This window comes from Nerophis ophidion, linkage group LG05 (assembly GCF_033978795.1).
Source record: "Nerophis ophidion isolate RoL-2023_Sa linkage group LG05, RoL_Noph_v1.0, whole genome shotgun sequence".
In the NCBI taxonomy this organism is placed as follows: Eukaryota; Metazoa; Chordata; class Actinopteri; order Syngnathiformes; family Syngnathidae; genus Nerophis; species Nerophis ophidion.
Window position 1 is genome coordinate 44,064,934 of NC_084615.1, and position 24,356 is coordinate 44,089,289.

The 24,356-nt window shown below is 40.8% G+C and overlaps 1 protein-coding gene across 2 annotated transcripts in view; it reads left to right on the forward strand.

Moving 5' to 3' along the window:
• Positions 1-24,356, forward strand: part of plcb1l (phospholipase C beta 1-like) — a 323,575-nt gene that overhangs the window by 147,296 nt on the left and 151,923 nt on the right. Inside the window, exon 1 of one of the 2 annotated variants that reach the window (XM_061901029.1) lies at positions 21,682-21,816. The exons of the other annotated variant lie outside the window; for it this stretch is intronic. Coding sequence (XP_061757013.1) covers positions 21,760-21,816 — 57 coding nt within the window. The 5' untranslated portion in view covers positions 21,682-21,759. Of the gene's footprint in view, positions 1-21,681; positions 21,817-24,356 lie in introns of those variants that run through there. 2 annotated transcript variants of the gene reach the window in all.

Consider the following 24,356-nt stretch of genomic DNA (forward strand, 5'->3'; position numbering starts at 1 on the left):
ACTTATTGGGGTGTTACCATTTAGTGGTCAATTGTCCGGAATATGTACTATACTGTGCAATCTACTAATAAAAGTTTCAATCAATCAAAAAAACAACAACACACGGCATGCTAGCAACGACTGGGCTATAATAGACTGACCATACCTCCTCTTTTTACCGGACATGTCCTCTTTGCGGAGCTGCTGTCCAGGTGGAGTTTCTTAAATGCCTCGAATGTCCGACATTTTGAGTTATGGTTGCGTGTATTTTCAATGTACGCTCAGGGTTAAGAAGGGGTTAAAAACAACAACAAAAAAGTGGTGCAGGCAGCGTTAACATTCGTGAGGGCGGGGCAGAGACAGAGAGCGAGAGAGTTATGATAAACATGCATGCGTCGCCAGGCTCTGCTTTTTATCCATTGATTAATCAGATTTAATTTTTCATTATCTACAGCAAGGGTGTCAAAAGTGTGCCCCGGAGGTCATTTGCGGCACACAGCTAATGTTTTAAAGGCCCACGGCACATTCTAAAAATACTATTAAAATAAACAAAAACATAAACAAAAGTGAAATAAATGTAATTTAGAAAAAGTTGCAACATTGACTAATAAAACAAAGCTGTTTTTTTTCTTTCAAACTGTCATTGCTCAAAACATAATATTGAATCAAAATCAATATTATTATGAATTATTGACCTATCCATGTTTCCCATTACTTCACATCAAATATTCCACCAAGAAAAATTATTTTGGTGGAAGATTTAGCAAATTTGTTAAATAATAATATTATTTAATATTAACAGGAAATTAACAAGTAGATTAGTATAGTAAGATTATATAGAGAGAGTGCTCTGTTGTTGTGTGCCGGCAAACAGTACACATCAGGGGAGGGCCGATCGATCTATACATCGGTAGTGTTACTAAATGATCGATACTAAAGTGATTAGATAAATAAATTATAAATGGGTTGTACTTGTATAGCGCTTTTCTACCTTCAAGGTACTCAAAGCGCTTTGACACTACTTCCACATTTACCCATTCACACACACATTCACACACTGATGGAGGGAGCTGCCATGCAAGGCGCTAACCAGCACCCATCAGGAGCAAGGGTGAAGTGTCTTGCTCAGGACACAACGGACGTGACGAGGTTGGTACTAGGTGGGATTGAACCAGCGTCCCTCGGGTTGCGCACGGCCACTCTACCACTGCGCCACGCCGTCCCTTTTCATTCCCACATCACTTTTTTGTCGTTTTTGTCAGTGTTTTCAAATTCAGGAAGTACTGTATGTCTTTTAAGGGCAACAAGCAAATGATTGAAAATAGTAGTAGATAGTAGTTTCTGCTTTTGTTTACTTATTGTGTAATATTGACATTGTTTTTCTTAAACAATAAGAGGGTTGCATGTGACGTCACATTTTTTTCTTCGCGGCTTAATTCACACGATGGTCATGGAGCTAGAGCGTAGCATTAAAACAAGTGAGAGTGAGTGTACAGTTTGAGCAGAAAATGCGTATGGCCGTTCTGTTCTTGAGTGTTCCAATCGTTCAAATAGAGAGATAAGAAAGAGCTTTTACAGAGTCCTAAAAGAAGTGGTTCATAAAGGTAATAAAGTCAGGAAAAAAACGAAAGTGCGTTGAAGGAAATGGCTCTTAAAAATATCACTTTCATCATCTTGTGGAATACAATCGGACCGTTCTCGTGTCTGCAGTGATCACTTTGTATAATGTTGGTGCGAACATTCGATTTGTTTGAGAAGCTTTCTGTGATGCAATCGAGGTTATCCTCTACTATATTAGTCGTTTTTGAGAGGAGAACTACACTTACAGAAAGGACAAGAAGAAATATCCCTAATAGTGTTAATAAACAAGATGAATACATTTATTGTAGGCTTAACTGCTTCTACTGAATCGTGATATCGCTATCAAACATTGCTGAACAACAGGGACATATACATATACATTATAAAAACAACTGCAGACGCAGATTGTTGATGAGACATTTGTAGCAGGAAATCATCTTCAAACAAACGTAGCCTTTTTTAATTAGTGTCACGATCACAGTAGCACGACACTCGTTGTGTCAAGCAAATTACTCACCGGTGCATCTTCCACCTTCCTAGTCACGTCCGTTGTGTCCTTGAGCAAGACACTAAAAGTTCTTGCTCCTAATCGGTCGTGGTCAAGGCCTTGCATGGCAGCTCCCGCCATCAGTGTGTGAATGTGTGTGTGAATGGGTGAATGTTGACATAGTGTCAAAGCGCTTTGAGTACCTTGAAGGTATAAATGCGCTATACAAGCAACATTTTGTATTTCACTGATTATTGCTTAGTTTGTAGACCACTCCAGATGTGAAGACACGATGTACCTCCAATCTTCTGTAAATACTGTAAGTGTCTAGTGAAGTTAGGTAACAGTAACCTCTTGGTCATGATAAATGGTTTTAATATTTTCCTTAAGAGTTTAAAAATCCACTCTATCCCATTTATTTATTTATTTTTTATGATCGCTTTTATATTTGCCTCTAAACCTTTCAAAATAAGTTTAAATCTGTACTGATAAATGAATAAATAATCAGGCTAAAATAACAGTACCTTGTGTATTTATGTCAGATGACTGCTGCTGCCTTGGACGAGATCGACGCGGTTCATAAATGTGACATTCATTTACATTGATTGTATGCTGTGAATGCAAATGTTTCAGCATGTTGCTCGTATGGACTCCTCTTGATGAAATAGCAACTTTGGAATTATTAGAAGTAGCGCTGCTGCTACCTTTTCTTGTAAAATGTCGGCAGACTTTGGAGCACTTCTTCTGCCCGGGCGCCTCCACTTAACTGTCTGACATCACTATGCCTGTTGCATGATGATGTCATCGTCACCCGGAAGTACTGTTAAGGGAACCTGTTTTTTTTTTCTTTTTTTTAATTTATTTATTAATCAATACAACAAAACAATACACAACAATACCATAACAATGCAATAAATTCCAAAACCAAAGCCGACCCAGCAACATTCAGAATAGCATTAATCAGAGCAATTGAGGACACACAAACATGACACGGTACAATCTAAAAGTAGTGAAACAAAAATGAATATTATCAATATTAGTAACAATTTCAAAATAGCACTGATTAAAAATCCCTCATTGATATTATCATCAAAAACATTAATAAAAAAAAAAGAACAATAGTTCACAGTGGCTTACACTTGCATCGCATCTCATAAGCTTGACAACACACTGTGTCCAATATTTTACACAAAGATATAATAAGTCATATTTTGGTTCATTTAATACTTACAACACATTTGATTAATGGATCCCATATTCCAATAGATGACTAATTATTATCTAAACTAAATGCAGTTTTTTCTACTGATATCATCTCCATAGCTTGTGTATACCAGTCAGTATAAGTTGGACTATCAACATCTATCCATTTTTTTAATATTACCTTTTTTGTTTTTATGCATATTGAAAGAAATGCATTTTTACTGTTTGATGACACGTTACTAAATTGATGGAGATCTCCAAGAATACAAGTTTGCAGTGTCCTTGGGATGTTTGTTTATATTAAGGAATGTGATTGGTTCTTTTGTTGTTTTCAACCATAACTCTTTTATTCTCTGACATTCCCACAATAAATGAACAAGAGTTCCCTCAGCTCCTCGACACTTGGTACATAACTTGCTATATACTACACCAATTTTAAGCAGCTGAGAAGATGTAAAATACAATGTATTCAATGTCTTTAATTGAGTCATCTTATCTTTAATGTTTCTAAAGGGCTTATTGGCATTTTACCAAATATCATTCCATGATATGTCTCGGTGGCGACTTGTCCAGGGTGTACCCTGCCTTCCGCCCGATTGTAGCTGAGATAGGCGCCAGCGCCCCCCGCGACCCCGAAAGGGAATAAGCGGTAGAAAATGGATGGATGGATATGTCTCTTTCATCTAAAATGTGTAAGTACATCATCCATTTCCTAACACATGGATCATTAGCATTTCTAGTGTGGTGTTCATTTTTTATCCCATAAAATAGTTGAATTAATTTCCTAAATGTATCTTGATTAAAAGTGCATCTTCCAGTTCATGGCTATTTAAAGACATACTTTCAGAGGATATGCATTTATGTACAGTGTGTTTTAAAGAGACAAAATTTAAAAAATTATTTCTGGGTACATTATATTGATCAACTAAATCATTAAACGGTTTAAAATAGTTTTTATTATTTATATGATGAGGTTTAGTAATACCTCTGTCTTTACATGTTGTCCATTTAACCACATTTTTATTAATTATGATATTAGGATTGTACCAAAGCGGTTGATTTACAGACGTCATTGGGACGATTCCTAGTATTTTCTGACAGTTTTAGAATGTTAAAGGTGGCTTCTATTGGGCTCTGCCTCAATTTGTTAAGCATTTTTTTAATATAATGTTAACTCCCCACATCAATGTCCAAATTCATTAACATATGTTTTTCTATGTTGATCCAGTCCTTATCTGCAGAAGAATGAAATAAGTGGCTTGCTTGTTCACAACCGAAGGAGGGAACATGTTCTAAAGAATAACCGGTTTTCGTTTTTTATACCTACACTCATGGATGATCAAGATTGGCAGCATAGAGCCATGATCAGACCATTTCTAAAAACAACCCATTGATTACTTCCAATCTGGATATTTGTTTTAGTACTCTCTACTAAGTATTCATAATTCCACATCCATTGTACACCGTTTCCTGAATTTTAGTTTTAGTTTTTGGAAGACAACAATACGAAGGTCCTGAGTAGTCCTGACTTCAATCCCGGGCTTGGGATCTTTCTGTGTGGAGTTTGCATGTTCTCCCTGTCATGTTCGTGTTTGAAGGATGAGGCTGGATTGATAGCAAGTGACTTACTTTTAATAACTCACGTTCTCAACAACATACATGTGTATATCTGCAGTCTTGCTCTACCACATTATATGACACGGTAACCTGAATACTAACCATCACTGCCCCCTGGCGGTCGTAAGTGTAATCACATCTGATCATAACATCCCCCTTTTTTTTTTAGAAGACAAAATGTATTGACATGACTTATCACATTAGCTGGGTCAGTTATTTTAAACAACTTCTCATTCAGTCTAACCTTAACACATATGTGCAGTATGAACAATTTCAGATTGCTTAGGCTATCTCAAATCTGAGCCAATACTATTTATAACACTTTTACAACAATCAACATACATTTTGTGGAACATATTTAACATGCATGTTGACTTTTATATATGTGTATTTTTTTACAAGTTCAGTCTATCAGGCTTTTTGATTTCTCTTGTGGACCTTCTTAACTCAGGTTCGTTTGGAGTAGGTGTGCTACGGTCAGAGTTATAGTCTGTAACAGGTGTGGGTATTTCTTGAGATTCACCAACAGTCCCTTGAGGAGTCTTTAACAGACTGCGACGATTGCGTCTGAGAATTTGTCCATCATCAGTTCTCATTGTGTACGATCGTGGAGCAACTTCTTGTAGGACCGTTGCTTTTGTACTCCATCCATCAATATCCTCAATCCTAACTGTGTTGTTGGTAGTCGGTGGAGGAAGACGCTTTGTTGTTTTGTCATAGAATGACTTTTGCATGATCTTTTGTAGTCGTAGCGTATGTTCAGTCTTTGAGTGATTATTTTGCTGTATTTTGTTGTTTGAATGACTTGGCAAGGTCGTGCGTAGCTTCGTCTTCATCAGCAGTTCTACTGGTGATATACCGCACTGAAGAGGGGATGCTCTGTAGCTCAATAAAGATAGATACGGATCCGAGTCACAGTCAGCTGCTTTCTTTAGAAGTTGTTTGAGAATGTGAACTCCTTTTTCCGCTTGACCATTTGATTGCGCATAATGTGGGCTTGACGTCACAAGCTGAAAATCGTATTGCACTGCAAACTTCTGCCATTCTTTGCTGCTAAAGCATGGGCCGTTGTCGCTCACTACAGTGTGTGGGATGCCATGCCTGGAGAAGATAGATTTAGCATGTGTTATTACACAAGTTGACGTTAAGCTTGCTAGTAGCGCCATCTCAGGGAAGTTTGAGTAGTAATCCACTATTACTAAATAGTCTTTACCTCTGAGATGAAACAAGTCCATTCCTACTTTGTGCCATGGTGCAGTTAGCACCTCAGCAATCACCATTGGCTCTTTACTCTGTTTGTTCCTGTGTTTCTGACATGTTTCACATTTATTTATGAGTGTTTCAATGTCTTTGTTAAGTCCAGGCCAGAAAATCGACTCTCTCGCCCTCCTTTTGCATGATTCAATGCCGAGATGACCTTCATGTATCCTGTGCAAAATGTCCATTCTCAAAGCCTGTGGAATAACAATCCTGCCCTTTTTCAACAGCAGTCCATCCACAGTACTGAGCTCACCTCTGACGTGGTAAAATTGTGGACATGAGCCAGCCGGCCATCCCTCATCCATGTTTCTCATGACATGCTGTAGTTCAGCATCCGTTGCTGTAGCCTCAGCTATTTGTCTTGACTTTGTGTCTGACACTGGCAATGTAGCAGACACCATGTTCACATGACACTGTATGTCCTCATCTGTTGCACTCACACTGTCGCCTGTAGTTGCTCTGGATAGGGCATCAGCAAGGACTAGGTGTTTACCTGGAGTATATATTAGTTCAAAATCATACCTTTGCATCTTCATCATTAGCCGTTGAATTCTCGGTGACATTTCATTCAAATTCTTTTTGATGATGGCAACCAGCGGTCTGTGATCAGTTTCAACTGTGAAGGATGGTAGGCCGTACACATAGCTATGAAACCGCTCTAAACCATATACCAGTCCCAAACATTCTTTTTCGATCTAAGCGTATCGACATTCTGATTGTGTCATAGCTCGTGATGCATATGCTACCGGTTTCCAGTGCTCACCCTCAGCTTGGAGTAGAACGGCACCAATACCATCTTTGGAAGCATCTGTTGACACTTTTATCCTCTTTGTGTGGTCATACAATTACAACACAGGAGCTGTAGTCAGTGTGTTCTTGAGTTTTTGCCACTCATGCTCATGTTTCACTGTCCATTTGAACTCACAGTCCCTGTGCAGAAGCTCTGGTATGCACGATGTTTTTGCTGTCAGATTTGGAGTGAATTTACCTATAAAATTGACCATCCCCATGATGCATAACACACCGGTTTTGTCTGTGGGCCTTGGCATGTTCTGAATTGGACGTATTTTTTTCTTGATCTGGTTGGACTCCACGTGCAGACAGTTTGTCTCCAAGGAAAAGGATCTCTTTAACACCAAACTCGCATTTACTCTTGTTGAGTTTTAGTCCATACCTTTGTATGCGTTCCATATCTCTGTTTAGTCTCATTGTGCTTTTGGGCTGTGGATCCCCGTATGATGATGTCATCAGTGTAGACTCGAACTCCATCCAAGCCCTCGATGATCTGCTTCATTGCTCTGTGAAATATTTCAGGTGCTGATTTTATTCCAAAAGGTAGTCTGAGAAAGCAGTGCCTGCCGAAAGGTGTATTGAAGGTACAGTACTTTGTGCTGCTTTCACTCAGTTTCAGCTGCCAGAAGCCTTGTGAGGCGTCAAGCTTTGTGAAGTAGCTGGCACCTGACATTTCACTGATGATCTCTTCGCGTGTAGGTATTTGATAATGTTCACGCCTTATGCTCTCATTTAGATCTTTAGGGTCCATACATATTCTCAACTCACCATTCTTTTTCTTCGTGATGACCATTGAGTTGACTCAGACTGTAGGCTCATTAACCTTTTTGATCACTCCCAGCATGATCATTCTGTCGAGTTCTTTCTTTAGGCTGTCTTTCAGTGGGGCTGGAACTCTGCGTGCTGCATGCACAACTGGTTGGGCATCTTCTTTCAATTGTATTTTATATGTGAAGGGCAAAACACCAAATCCCTTGAAAAAATCTGAAAAGTTCTGTACAATTATTTCCATAGAGTCATTTGTTGGGATAATGCTATACACTCTTTTCACAAGTGCCAGTTCTTCACAGGCTCTGTCACCCAGAAGTGATTCACGTCCCTCATTCACAACAAAAAAGCATAGGTAGTGCACTTTTCCTTTAACTGTGACACTCAACCTGCATGTGCCCAAACATTTAATTGGTTGTCCATTGTAGTCTTTCAGTCCAGATTCCTTTCTTTTTATATGTGGCTTGTTTTTCATTGCCTTTACATCACACATGCTTATGAGATTTGCTTTCGCACCCGTGTCCAATCTCATGGAGACTACAGTCCCATTTATCAATAGAGGAGCTATCCATTTATCTTCTCCAGTGACGTCATTTACATTGGCTGGTTCACTTATTTGTTTACTTTCAAAATTTACCATACCAACAAAGAACGTGTCACTGAGATCAGACTCCTCAATTATGTTTACAGTTTTTCCTTTCTTCCCCTCTTTCCATTTGGAGAAGCACTGTTTAGCAAAATTATTCTTTCCTTGGCAACTGTAGCATCGCTTACCAAACGCCGGACATTGTCTAGGCTTGTGCTGTGTGCCGCAACGCTTGCAGCTTGTCATCACGTCCTCTGACTGCCGTGCAGGCCGGGTCTGTGTGCGCTGTCTCCGCTGATACGACACTGCTCCTACGGCTGCCGCGCTGTCGCTCTGCGCCGAGGCGACTGCAGACATCTCGCTGAACGTCCTCACGTGCTTTTGGGACAGCTCACTCGCCTGGCAGATCTTAATAGCTCACGCCAGCGTCAGCTCCATCTCTCGCCGTAGCCTTTCTCTGACCTTTTTATCCTCCACGCCGAAGACTATCTGGTCCCGGATCATGGAGTCCTTCAGCGTCGCGAAGTTGCAGGACTGCGCCTTTAGCCGCAAGTCCGTCAGGAAGCTATCGAATGGCTCATGTTGCCGCTGCATACGAGACCGAAACACGTATCTCTCGTACGTCTCGTTCTTCGGTGAACAGTGAGCGTCAAATTTGCTAAACACTACACCGAACTTTTCATTATCATCCGGAGTCTCAAACATAAACGTGTTAAAAACTTCTATGGCCTGTGGCCCTGCTATCGTTAGCAGTAGCGCTACCTTTCTCGCCTCCGGCTTGGTCTCGTGTCCCATGAACAGGTGAAACTGCTGTTTGAAGGTGCGCCAGTTCTCGTCGACATTCCCCGTTAGTTTCAAACTTCCTGGTGGTTTTAAATCCATGTCGTCAAGTCGAGTTTACGACTGGTACCATGTCATATTCGTGTTTGAAGGATGAGGCTGGATTGATAGCAAGTGACTTACTTTTAATAACTCACGTTCTCAACAACATACATGTGTATATCTGCAGTCTTGCTCTACCACATTATATGACACGGTAACCTGAATACTAACCATTACTGCCCCCTAGCGGTCGTAAGTGTAATCACATCTGATCATAACACTCCCCGTGACTGCGTGGGTTCCTTCCTGGTACTCCGGCTTCCTCCCACTTCCACAGACATGCACCTGGGGATAGGTTGATTGGCAACACTAAATTGGCCCTAGTGTGTGAATGTGAGTGTGAATGTTGTCTGTCTATCTGTGTTGGCCCTGCAATGAGACAGTGACTTGTCCAGGGTGTACGCTGCTTTTCGCCCGATTGTAGCTAAGATAGGCACCAGTGCCCCCCGCGACTCCAAAGGGAATGAGCGGTAGAATATGGATGGAATTATTACAAGTAGCGCTGTTGCTACCTTTTCTTCTAAAATGTCGGCAGACCTTAGAGCACTTCTTCTGCCCAGGCGCCTCCATGTAGCTGTCTGATATCACTACGCCTGTTGCATGATGATGTCATCCTCACCCTGAAGTACCGTTAAGGGAATCGTTTGAAAAAAGGGCCAGGGATTCCAAGGAACTGATACACTGGGAACCTGTTCTAAAGAATAACCGGTTTTCGGTTTTCATCCCTACACTAATGGATAATCATGATTGGCAGCATAGAGCCCTGATCAGACCATTCCTAAAAACAACCCACTGATTACTTCCAATCTGGAGATTTGTTTTAGTACTCTCTACTAAGTTTTCATCAATCCACTTCCATTGCAGACCATTTCCTGCAATTTTTTGGGGGGGGGAAGACAACAATACGAAGGTCCTGAGTTCAATACCAGGCTTGGGATCTTTCTGTGTGTAGATTGCATGTTCTCCCCGTGACTGCGTGGGTTCCCTTCGGGTACTCCAGTTACCTCCCACCTCCAAAGACATGCACCTGGGGATTGGCAACACTAAATGGTCCCTAGTGTGTGAATGTAAGTGTGAATGTTGTCTGTCTATCTGTGTTGGCCCTGCGATGAGGTAGCGACTTGTCCAGGGTGTACCCCGCCTTCCGTCCGAATTCAGCTCAGATAGGCTCCAGCATCCCCCGCGACTCCAAAAGGAAGCGACTCCGAAAGGGACAAGCAGTAGAAAATGGATGGATAGATGGATGACTTCCACATTGAGATTGTTGTACATTTTTCTACTGGATTCTTGTGGAAAACTCTGTTTGTTTCCAGCTTGGAGATATTGTACCATTTGTCAGTGGAGTTGGTCTGTCGATAAGAACCAAGTACACCACATAAACGCTTTAGTTAGTGAGTGTTAGGTGCGTTTGTATGACTGATAAGTCCAATGTGGGTATGGAAAGTCTTGTGCAGCTCACGATTTGGCTTTGCCATCCTTACTGGGCGGGTGCCAAAGACTCCCAGGTTACAATGTCAATATGGAACTCTTCCAGTGAGTCATTATACACTTCTTTTGACCAGCGACCACCTTATGCAAGTTCACCATAGAAGTATTTTTGGGAGTCTGGGTTTGTTTGAGCACTATGTAAATGCCAGACAGGCTAGTTCTGGAGAGGACTTTGGTATCAGGGAACTGTTCACACTACAACATTTTCAGTAGATTTGTTTGGCAATTTAGATGAAAACTATTTAGCGGGTCTGGCACGACTGTCCATGTTTTACAGACTATAAAGTAGTCTTTGGCTTTGTGGACAGCAGAAAGCTTCTTTTTCCCCAGACTGCATCACAAAGTCGACATTAGATTGCACTGGCGTGAAAGTGTGAGGCGACCTCTGCATCATTGTCCACAGATTTGGAAAGACTGCTTTTAAAGGTAGGTGAACTTGTCAAACTAGTTTCCTCAGAAATGGTAATGGTAAGTTTTGTTTTAGTTATTGTGAACTATTTGTCACGCCTGTAGATTATGTTTTGTTTTTTGCCATGTTTGGTCATGTTATGTTTAGTTTTTTTGGACATTTGGTTCTGTCTTTGCACTTCATGGTTTGATTCCGTCTCCATGCCAACCCATTAGATTTACCTGGTGTCCTAGTCACGTCCCTGCCCTCAGCCTCACACCTGTTTGTCACTAATCATCATAGCTATTTAAGCCATTCTTTTTCTGTCCTGGTCCTGGCATCTTCACCTACCCAAGCTGCACCTCCTTCATGTCCTCAAACACCTTGCTGTCCATGCCCCTTGTTTCGGTCCAAGTAAGTTTTGTATTTATGCCACAGTGCAAGTTTTGTTTTCTTGTCTTTAGTCATGCCATTGTGCTAGTTTTGTTTTGATTAGTCTAGTTTAGTATCCGCCATCGAGCGCGTCCTTGGTTTGCCTCTTTGTAGTTTGTTTGTTTATTAAATAAATTAAACATGTACTCACGTCCACGCCTGGCTCGTTCAAAACATTCTCTGCATCGAAGAAACAACCCTAATCCAAGTCACAGTTTGACACTGTAGACTATTTCCTACTAAATGTATACATGTAAAAACATGTCAATTTGCCTACATCTGACAATTTCCTACAAAATAGTTGTAGAAATGTATACAGGAACGAAAATACCGTCTTCCATCCTTTATTGCGGCTGATTGGTTTCAGGACTGACCGTGGTCCCCTTACCTCCCTACTTATAAGACATACATAATTATTACAACATTTAATTTAGGCCAAAGATGTGTCAATTATATTTCAAAATATGTTTTCTAGTGAAGCCGCGATGTATGAAGCGAGCGACTGTAGCTTCCAATTTTTTGCTGACATTTTGTACAGTTTCCTGTAAAAGTTTCATAGTAACACATGAATTGATTCCAGTATCTTTACACATTTTCCTATTTTCTATTAAACTGTTGTAGGAACAGACTGATTGCTTCCGGTTTGGAGATTTATAGCAATTTTCTACTATTTCGTACTAAATGCATATGGACACATTTTGATATGCTTATAGGAATATGAATATAGTACTAAAATTGTGTTCAGTTTCCTACTGAACTAATTAATATAGGAACAAATTGATGATTTCCAAAGTGGAGATTTCTTACTAAAATGTTATATGAATATGTCAAGATAGAGATTTATGTTAACTTTCCGTCAAGAGTTTATTGGAAAAACAAATAAGAAAAGACATTAATTGCTTCCGATGTGAATGTTATAGATGGGAGATGAGGTAGAAGTCGACCACTCGCTGCCACTTAGAAAGTAAATAAAGCCTGCAGACAAGTTTACGCTCTTTTTATTTCTACCCTGTTTTTCTGCCATGAACAGTGATAAAGTTTAAATGCTCTTCGAACTCATCCGTCCAGTCCTTCAGGATTAATTGCCCTCCGAGTTGCCCGTGCAGCACAAGCAAGGGCTAATAATCAGAGTGCTGACGTTGTGATTATTTCCATCCTGGATTCGGCCTCCAGTGCCAATTAACCAAAGGTTTGTTTAAACTTTCAGTAATCCTCTGGCAGCCCTTTTGTGAGGGTGGTTGGCTGGTTTGAGACCTGCCCCGGACAGATGGAGCGAGGATGTCCAAACAGCAGGCCGTCGCCATCGCTCCACAGCTAATGATGGCAATTTGCTAGTTTGTGTCAGCCCAATCCGGAATCGTCAAATTTTTGCAGCTCAATTATGAAGCCAAATTAACTCCTCCTTATTATACGAAATTGACTTTTTCAATGATGCTAAGTAATATGTGTCCCTAAAGCCTACGAGCAACAAACAAGTCAATCATCTTTCTCACTTCGGACTCTGCCCGGTGAGAGGCACAAATTCGCAATTATAAGTGAAGTGAAGGTTCCGTAAGCAGGGGGCTAACTAGCTAAAACCTACCTCAAATTGGTTGCTTAGTAACCCGAAGCTACACAGTGATCAGGCCTTGAGAGTTTGGACACATTTTAACCACTTGTGTTAACACAAAGGGATCTCTAAGACAGGCTGACACAGCTCAGACCGGCGCAAGATACAATATTTGTTGAAATAAACAAGTCAGAGGTTCCGCTAGCTGTGTAAGCTAACAATGCCAAGGGCTTTCCGTTGAATGCTTAACTATGAAACACACACTAAGGAACAAAACTTCCACGCCGAAATATCCAGGCTCAAAGATTTAATTTCCGGAAACAGATGACCCAATTACGAGAGTTTTGGTGCAAACAATACAACACCTACAATTATATATCAGAGGTCTACAATCAAATATAGAAAGAACGTCTACAAGCACAGAAGAACGGAGAGAGATAGGATTTTTCTGATGATACAAGGAAGTTCAAAGATGAAATGAAGATTCTCAGAGTGGACGGACAGCACAGCAGTGAGACAGGAGTTAAAGGTCCTGCAAGAGGAGAATGCAGCGTTGTGCCAACAGCTGGATGCCAGGTAACAAGATAACACAGATGCGGCGATCATCAGTGTTCTGGAGAATATCAAAGAAGAGATGGCTCAGTATATGTGACAGTATGATAGCATCATTGCAGGACTGTGCATTACTCCCAGATCCTATGCTAGAGCAGTTGACAAAGAGGAGAAAGATGACATGGATGCGGCTTCAACGGATTAACAAGTGGTAAACTTTATGCAATGAAAGGATGTTGATTGCTGCAACTGTCCATGCCTGGGTCCTGGGCATAACTGCTGATAGCGCGGAGCGCATCCATGAATGGGCCACACTCTTGGCCTATGAGGAAGTCCGATGTCCGCCTGTGTGGCAAGCAAGCTGGAAGTCGTAGAAGCAACTCCAGTACAAGAACCAACGATGGGCCCACTGGAGAAAAAGATGGCGGCGTTGTGAGACGACCCATTGGAGACGAAGATGGCGGGTCTAGAACTGGGGCAGCAGACGGCTGAGCTGTCGGCGCATCTAAAGCTGCAGCAGCATACGGCTGGGCTGTTGGAGTCTGCCGGCCCACTGGGGGTGCTGGGGCTCACTACCAAACAAGATAGTTCCTCCATCTGATGGGGCTGATTAACTTCTTTCACAGAAAAAATGCCCATATTTTCTGAATTGGGCATGACACGCAGTGTGCGTATCCGGCGCTTGCATGTCCCTACTGGCGGTGTGTAAGGGGGAGGAGAATCCGCACAGGGAGAGCCTGGTAGTCAACGCTGGAGAAAAAATGTGCCCGACACCAGAGTCTTCACGTAGCGGGTGGTGTGATGTCATCGTGGTGCGACGCGCAAGCCCTTTGACCGCACTGGATAGCCCAAGCCGTGTGATCAGAAGCCAGGGAGGCATCACACATACCAGCCTTGGGCTAGCGAAGTGAGGGAGGATGAGCTGTCTATGCCGAGATCTGATGAGGAGAGGATGCCTGTGGGAAAATATGTTAAGGACGACGTCCGGGTGCCTTGCGAGTGGGAGAGAAAGTGGCATTCTGCTTGCGTTACCTTCGCCATAAGCTGACCCGACGTCACCATTGCATAAGGAAGGAAATCTTCTTCACACAGCTCCACTTCGTCCTCGCACTACCCCGGCTGGGTGTCCGCTTTAAGCTCCAGTGAGAATATTTGCTTGTCCTTGTTGGAGAGGAACACTTCATCAGCCTGGGTCAAGCTTTTATGTTTTGAACGCTTGGCTGCGATGGTTTAGTTCTCTCGAACGCAGAAGCAGTGTGCAGGTAGGAGTCTGTTTTTAATTCTTTGAAGCAGGACAAAAATACAAAAACTCAGACGCTTAAAAAACCGTGGAGCAGAAAAACGAAATGGTTGCCAAGGGTGTACAGCGAGAAAGTCTATAACAAGGGAAAACGCTTTGGCGTGGTAAAAACTAGACTAAACCTAAATGTCGCAAAGAGCAAGCAGTGACCCAGCGACTCGTGCTGGATGACTGAAAAATATAAAGGGGAGTTAGTAACCAAAACAGCTGGTGGGAACACTAATTACTAAAACAAGGGCAGGTGTGGAGAATTAGTGTCCATGGAAACCAAAAGTAGATGAAAGGAAAGAGGTTAGAGCACCGAAACAGACTAACATAGGAAAAAAAACCACAAAACATAAATCAAGCCATGACCCGGGCAATGTATCATAACAAAATGACAATAAAGACCACAGTATATAATTGTTTGCTATTTCTTTCAATATTAACAACTACTACAATTTTTAATTTTCCTGAAGGAGCTCTCCTGAAGGAATCAATAAAGTACTATCTATCTATCTACAAATCATGACAGACTACATATGAACCAACAACAACTACTTTGGAACAAATGATGATCAAGAACCTTGTGTTTTTCAGCATTAATATAAGGAGGATGAGCTACACGTTTTAGAATCTGAGTGATAGGCAAATGCAGAAAGTAGCAGTATTGCTAAGTACTAAACACGATTTACAATTGCAAACATAATAAAACAATCACTTACTGCACAATGTCTGCTCTGTGTGAGATGCCGGCTAATGGGATGTTTATATGACGAAGGTTTGAAAAAATGTGCCCGCAAAAAAGAAACTTTCCGTGTCTTGCGATCTTCAGTTAAAAGTTAAATATCAACATTTACCAACATCTTGGCTTACGACCATAACCATCTACTATACAAGTGAGAGGCATGATTTATAATGTGCATTATAATGTGCATTTCAGTGCGTGGAGTCAATCTGTGGAACAACTTAGGGGACAAGTTAAAAACGTGTTCCAGCATGATTCAATTTAAAACACTGTTTAAAAAAGAAGTACTGAAGAAGTACGAGGAGGAAAGAGAGTGATGCCCTCAGCACAGAGCGATGGGAGAGAGGTGTATGGTCAGAGTGTGTGTGTGTGTGTGTGTGTGTGTGTGTGTGTGTGTGTGTGTGTGTGTGTGTGTGTGTGTGTGTGTGTGTGTGTGTGTGTGTGTGTTTTGTCTCGTCTTGTCTTGTCTCATAATATTGTTAGTGTACAGGAGTTTTTCTTGTTTTTGTTTATAGAGTATTGTTCTTGTAAAAAACAACAACCTGTGTTTAGTTGTACTGTGCAGATTTGAAATAAATATTTCAATTCAATTCAATTCAATGTAAAATTCACTTTCACCAACTCAGAGGTGATGCAGCATTTTACTGGCTCAATAGCTGCATCAGCTAGTTATCGCTTTGTGATTAAGGTGCCGCTAAGAGTAGTTCCTCTGCATTAGATTAGATTAGATTAAATAGTACTTTATTTAATCCGTCAGGAAAGTTCCTTCAAGAAAATTACAATTTTCAGCACAATCCCATTCAAGATCAAACAAACATTACAGGGAGACAGAACAGGATCGCTGACGGGTCTGCTGGCTTCCAGCGCCCCTTACAAAATAGGGGCGCTGGAATAGCGCTTACAATAACAGTGTCGCTATTATTTGGTTAATATGCAGGTCATAACATGAAAATGGAGTAATGTTGGCAGTTTTTGGATGTTTTTAAAGGGCTTTATGGGTGGAATAGATTACTCCCATTAGCTTCGTTGTTAGCCACCTAGTACTTGTCGTATATTACAAATTACAATGTATAGAAATATACAAAAACATGCATTCTTGTCTTACATAGGAATTGTAAATCCATCCACCCATCCATTTCCTACCGCTTGTCCTTTTCAGGGTTGTGGGGGGGGGGCGCCTATCTCAGCTGCACTCGGCCGGAAGGCGATAGGCAAAATTTCCCCAAAAGTGCAGTTACCCTTTAAGAAGCGAGAACAATATTTGATAGCTCCTCTGCCAAGGCGAGTCTTTTTTTGTAGATGTATTTTTAAAATAAAACTTGGGTGAAAGATGTCAGTGTGTGTTAAATAAATCCTACTCAATTTATCTTTGAGCACAATGGTTGATTAGATCTACAGTATAGCTAACACTGATACATTTACAGAAATGCTTATTAGTTTATCTTGTCCATGTTTTGAGTAAATAACGTTTAAGACAAAAATTCTACTAATTACAGTTAGTAATTTTCATCATTTCAACAGTTGTGCAACATTATAGAATTCAAGCAGTATCTTCCTTTTCACATTTACAGAAATTCTTCAAATCTTCCCTAAGTCCTAAATATACATTCAACAAATGTAGTCTCTTTGAAGTGTTTAATTGTATTGTAGCCCACATCCACATGCATTAAGAAAACAATAAACATATTAAATTGGCCCAGTGTGTGAATGTGAGTGTGAATGTTGTCCGTCTATCTCTGTTGGCCCTGCGATGAGGTGACCACTTGTCCAGGGTGTATCCCGCCTTCCGCCCGATTGTAGCTGAGATAGGCGCCAGCGCCCCCCGCGACCCCAAAAGGGAATAAGCGGTAGAAAATTGATGGACAAACATATTCCACTTTAGTCACCTCAGATTGACAACAGAAGATGCACCTTCCTCCGACAGAACTTTCTTTTTTTTTTCTCTGTTCATTTATAGAAATCGATAGATAAAAGTGAAATTGAGCAGCAAGGCTACGTCTCCACATGTCATAGAAACCGACATCTCCTTAATTGGAGATGTAGTAATTGGAGATGACAATCTTACAAAAGGCAATAAACGCGCCTCCATGATGATGATGAACGTTAATATGCTAATATGACTTTATGACTTTATCATCTTTGCCAGCAGCGTCATAGTGGTGGCTAAAGATGGATAAGTGGTGGAAAATAAAGAAAGGTTGTAACAAAAAGTTATTTTTTTTATAGCAGACATTAGGCAGAGTGTCCATTTTTGGCACAAAGCCTGTTTTTTATTGGCCCCTTGGCATATTGTAAAATTAAAATGATTAATTATTAATGGGATATCACACTCATTTACTTTATCACCACCAACACAAAGCAAATGTGTGGATGTTTTGTTCAGACAGCTTGGAATAGTGATAGGACAAACGCTAATAAAGCATTAATGCATTATGAAACACAAGGAATGACACTGTGTCCCTTAATATAATGATGTGTGTGTCACTTTAAGAAATAACCATGACCCATTATTGTCCTGTGTCTGCTCTGTTGTCCACAAGTTGCAGACATTCTCCGTGTATGTTTTACGCTTGAAAAGTGTTGTCCATCTTAGAGATTAATTTATGTTCCATCACAGTTCCCCCCTGCATGTTGAGAGCATTTGTGAACCCTTAAAAGTGATCCATAGCACAAATTTGTTTTGGTAAAATGAGAGACGATGAGAGATTATCATCACACTTCAACATCTCCAACATGTGAATAGTGCCTCTTTGCTTGTTCAGCATTGCAAATGAAAATATGTTCTTAAATGATTTACCTTGGATAGCTAAATGTTGAATAAAAATATAAATACAGGTAAACTAAGAAAGAAATGTTTATATACCACATTGCCCAGAAGGCTTAGCGCCGTAGACAAGAACCAGAAGTAAGTCTGAGCTCGACAATTGTGCCTTTTGATCAATTAAGAGTTGTTCTATTGTTACGTCTTGTTGTTCCTGCTTCGGCTACAAAAAGAAACAAACATAAGTTTTGACAGTTTTTAAGTTTTAGACCAGTGGTGTCAAACTCAAGGCCCGGGGGCCAGATCTGGCCCGCAACATAATTTTTTCTGGCCCGCAAATACCTGGAAATGATAAGTTTCAATAAAGTACTTAATATTTTCTCACTAAATGTAATAGATTTTTTTCATTTTGACAGAAAAAGTATATGTTCTTCTTAAAATTGCATACCTTTTAAACTTTATTAGTGTCCAACATTGCAACCAATACTACAGTATATTATCATACTTTCCAAGCTTTTTGTCAATATAAAAATAAATACTTAAATATCTGCGTGACTTATGATTTTACAGAAAACTACCGATCAAATTAATAAAAAAAAATACATTTTACGGTGTTCTTTACAGCATGTTACTGTAAATTGAAAAAAACTAAAAGATTTTTGTGTTAAAATTTCATTGACTGAGCTGCCAGATTTTTACTGTAAAATGTAGTTTTTCAATCAATCAATCATCCATCCATCCATTTTCTACCGCTCATTCCCTTTTGGGGTCGATCAATGTTTATTTATATAGCCCCAAATCACAAATGTCTCAAAGGACTGTCCAAACCATTACGACTACGACATCCTCGGAAGAACCCACAAAAGGGCAAGGAAAACTCACACCCAGTGGGCAGGGAGAATTCACATCCAGTGGGACGCCAGTGACAATGCTGACTATGAGAAACCTCCCCTCTAATGGTTTATTACCGGGAATGTGTTTTTACGGTACAACAACTGGCATTTTAGTTGCCAGAATAAAACTTGTACTGTTTTTCCATTAACAACATAATGTTGTAAAAACCAATGTACATTTAATAGTAAAATTCTGGCTGCCAGTGGTACTGTTTATCCATTTACCGTAAAATGTACAAAATTTAAAAACCACTATACTTTACAGTAGAATTTAGTAGATGTAAAGTTTTTACTGTAGAATCGACAGTCTACTTAAAACCATGATTAATAATGAAAACCAGAGGCTAATTCATATATTATTCACTGTTACAAGTGGCCCTCTGACGGCAGCGGTAACTGCGATGTGGCCCTCACTGAAAACAACTTTGACATCCCTGTTTTAGACAGTTGATGTGCGCTTTTGAGTGCTGCTCAAAGACACATTTGATTGGGTAAAATGATGCTGATTAGCCCCCATGTGCAAGGAAGTTGTTGGCATTGTAGAAAGTGGAAAGGCCGTACATAATGTGTGGGTTTGGTTGAAATTGCATGAATTGGTGTGATCACAACGTGGTGAAATCCTGAAAAAACTCCATGGTGGACTAGGGTTTAGCGTTTTGGCTTCAAAGTGAAAAAAGTGAAAGTTCAGTTCTTTTGTTGTCCCTTTGGAGTTTTCATGTTTTCTCCGTGGACTTTGGCTGCCTCCCACATTTCCAAAAAAATGCACGTTAGTTTATTTGGAGACGCTAAATCGTCCTTGAGTGTCAATGTTTGTTTGTCTACAGTACACGTGCCCTGTGACTGGCTGGTGACCAGTCAGGGTGTACCCCTCCTTTTACCTGACGTCATCTGATAGGCTTGCAGCTCGCCCCTGTGAGGACAAGCGCTATAGAAAATGAATTAATGTATCGAAGTGGCCCCCTTTTTTGTATTCCGTTAAAAAGGTTTGGTCTCCCTTATGCTGAAGCATTGAAGCGTAAGATTGTTTGGTGTCCTCGCGAACCGGGTGACTGAAGTCGAGTTTGGTTATATTACATAATGCAACATGTTGACCACAAGTGATACTGCACAGCCTCCACGGCTAAGGAATGTCCTCTTCATAAAAAAAACAAAAAAAAAAACCTGCGACTTCTGGTGAGTATTATTGAAAATGTCAGAGGTCCAGAAATCTGCTTAGTGTCCTCATTGCAAGCCGGGAGTCGAGGAATATTGGAGCGTTTTGTCAGGAGTCTCGGAAGACCGAGTATAAGCAATGATGGCAGCAATGGAAACAGCTAAAAGGAGAGAAGACATATGCTGCCTCCTACACCAGTAAAAGTAGTAGGTCACAATCTACAGCTTGAGGGCTGCACTGTGAATTATTTACTCTTTTGGACCCCATTGTGGACTCTCCCCCAAAGGGGGCCTCCTGGGGTGCTGATCAGGGGGCCAACTGCAGGACTAGAGGCCAGAAAAGGGTCCTGTTGGCAAAGATGTGCCATGCAGTGCCAGTCATAGGACTTGCCAGCCTTCAGCATACACCCACAGCGAGCTAGCCCGAATGTCTGTGGGAAGACATTTGTACTATTATAATCATACTAACATGTTGAATGCTTCCGATCGGCTCATTTCTTACTAAATTGTTCCAGGAAAATGCATCGTCTGCTAGAGGTTTTCAAGTGAACTTTGAAAACATTGTAAATACAGCAGATCTATTCAACAAGCACCCGGCGAGCCAGAACCGGCCGACCAAAGCATTTCAGTTGGCCCACCGGACCATACTTGCCAACTTTGAGACCTCCGAATTCTGGAGATGGGGTGGGGGGGTTTGAGGTAGGCGGGGTTAAGGTGGGCGGGGTTTGGTGGTAGCAGTAGCAGGGGTGTATATTGTAGCGTCCCGGAAGAGTTAGTGCTGCAAGGGATTCTGGGTATTTGTTCTGTTGTGTTTATGTTGTGTTACAGTGCAGATGTCCTCCCAAAATGTGTTTGTCATTCTTGTTTATACGGCCACCCTCAGTGTGACCTGTATGGCTGTTAAGCAACTATGTGTGGCATTCACACGTGTGTGTGTGTGTGTGTGTGTGTGTGTGTGTGTGTGCGTGTGTAAAAGCCGCATATATTATGTGACTGGGCCGACACGCTGTTTGTATGGAGGACAATCGGACGTGACGACAGGTTTTAGAGGACGCTAAAGGGAGTGCTTTAAAGGCACGCCCCTTATATAGTTGTCTGGGTGGAAATCGGGAGAAATTCGGGAGAATGGTTGCTTCGGGAGATTTTCGGGAGGGGCACTGAAATTTGGGAGTCAACCGGGTAAAATCATGAGGGTTGGCAAGTATGCGCCGGACATCACCCAAATAGGCTTGATGAAAATATTAAAGGTAGGGTTGATCGTGTATGTAGTACTGCCGCTACCCTGCGAGGGGCAACAGTGAACAGTGTCACAATGAAGCAACAGTGGAGTGAGTAGAAGAAGACTACTCATTCCAACCAGAAATGGCACTATCTACCCTAAAAACAAAATGGGACTTTAAACAGCAACTGGACTACCAAGTAAGAATGTTCTGCCCCAAGCTAGTGCTCGAGTCATTGTTTCCTGTCTGACCGCACGCAGACTTTGTAATGTCTTTTGTATTGGTGGTCGTATTTTTTGGCTGAGTAACCCTCTGGCGTTTAAAGCTCAAATAATACATGTAGTGCTAAATTTGACCAATAGAGGGTGATAACGTTATACCTTAAGTTTAGTTGTGTGTGAAATTTGCTGTGGATTTTGTTTGATTTCTATATCCATCAACATCTGTAGTTTATTTTGCGAATGAATAAACACTAAACTTTATATTTTATTTATGTAAAATACACAATGGACATTATTTATGTAAAATACAAAACGGGCGTAATATTTTTTTTATTATAATTTTTTTTTTAAATCTTACAAACCTAAATGAAGCAAGAAGTGTAAAGAAATAAAACTGAGCATAGAAAATTTTCAAAAGAAGGGACATCAATCCTCAACAAAACTCCTGGAGCTTCTGCTTCTTCATGCTGTTAACTATCTGCACTGTTTTCTATTGTTGTGTGGCTGTACTGCATGCAGTGTGCAACGATTTCTCCATGCATGGCAATTAATGTGCATGTTAATGTGTGGTTCACTAGCATCTAGCACACAAAGTAATGCCTCGTCCGTCCGTCCGTTTCTACCGCTTAATCCCTTTTGGGGTCGCTTGGGGCGCTGGCGCCTAGCTCAGCTACAATCGGGCGGAAGGCGGTGTACACCCTGGACAAGTCGCCACCTCATCGCAGGGCCAACACAGATAGACAGACAACATTCACACTCACATTCACACACTAGGGACCATTTCAGTGTTGCCAATCAACCTATCCCCAGGTGCATGTCTTTGGAAGTGGGAGGGGCCTATCCCCAGGTGCATGTCTTTGGAGGTGGGAAGACACATAAAAAAGAGGCGGTTCCTGTATTTTTAGCAAATAGAACTGTCAACTTCGAGGCATTGCAAGCCATAAACCTAAAGAAAAGAAAAGATGTGTAAGTTACAAAATGCAAAGTATGATTAGAACAGTAAATACATTTTCTTCTGTAATGCCTCTTATTTAGAAAAAACAGTTGTTGGATGTTAATGTTTTTACCTGCATTATTGTGTTAGTACCATTAAAACTCAGTATTTACATAATGATCAAAATTCCGGTAAGGATCTTTTCATGTTTATAATAATGAAAACAATAGGCTGTTGGTATCGTTTCCTTGCCTTCAGTTGTTTTGGATGAACACTAGTGCCACTTACAGGACTGGAGTGGTGTATCATCCATCCATCCATCCATCCATCCATCCATCCATCCGTCCATTTTCTATTGCTTATGTCTCTTGGGGTCGCGGCAGGCTGGAGCATGTCCACCTAATTTAGATAACACGAAAACCAGATTACACATGATCAGAGGTGTCTTAGAGTTGTATTCTTCTGTTGTTTCATTATTAACATTACATTACTTGATTGATTTGAATCCTTTGGTTGTGTCCTTAACGTCCTCATGTGTCCAGGAACTAATTTCCTGACAAAAACCAAAATTACAAAAAAAAATATTGATTATTAAAAACTCTGATTTCACCACTGCAGTAACGACAATAAACTGATACTATACTTGGTATCATTAGTGTTGATATTTCTATCGATACGCCCAACTATGTTTACATTCAGGAGCTCAATCTTAGTGGTTGGCATGTATCTTGTATGTTTATCTATTCCTTGTCCTCTAAGAAACATTGTTTATTTGTTGCCATGGCGGCAAAAATTAGGGACTTAGAAGTGGTTTTGCACTGTGGAGGGACGTTAGCCAGTAGCTTGCTTGTGAGAATGCTACAGTGCGTTGAGGGCATGTTCTTTCACTTGTCACTGTCCAATTTAAAGGACCAATTTCATACAAATTTATATCGTATACATTTGAAATTGCACAACGCCAATATTCATGCTGACCTTTTTCAAGCTCTGACATTAATTAATAAATAGCATGTCTGCAAGGCTAACTAGCTGGTAGTGTTGCCAAAAATAAATAAGGGACACCTTGTTACTTAGACTGGCCAACCTGATTGATAGCCACAAAGCTTTCTGTTGGACAAAAAACGAGAACCGAGCTGACCTTATTGCTCCTTTTTTCAAAAGACAAAATGTGAATGCGGTACAAAAATAAGTAATTTGGAGTCAGAAGCTGGGCGGACAACTCTAGCCCAGGGGGGTCCAAACTTTTGTCACCTACTGAAAATTCAAAGAAAGAGAGGGACATTTTTTTGTCATGACCCAACATGACAGTTCGGATTTTGTTCATTACTTTCCCGGGTTTTATATCGCTTCTTGTCATGGTGCTCTTGTTTTGTCAGTATTTTCTGTTTGGTCTCAGTGTTTTGCAGTACCTTTACTTTTTTTTTGTCCTGCCAGTTCACAAGTTCCTCATTGTTAATGAGTTCTATTTTGTTTCACCTTGTTCCCTCCTTCAATGCTAGTTCATTATCTTCTGTTTGCCACATTGTTCTTTTGCCTTCTGAGTTCCTGATATACCTATGCTACTTCTTATTCTCCTTGGTACCT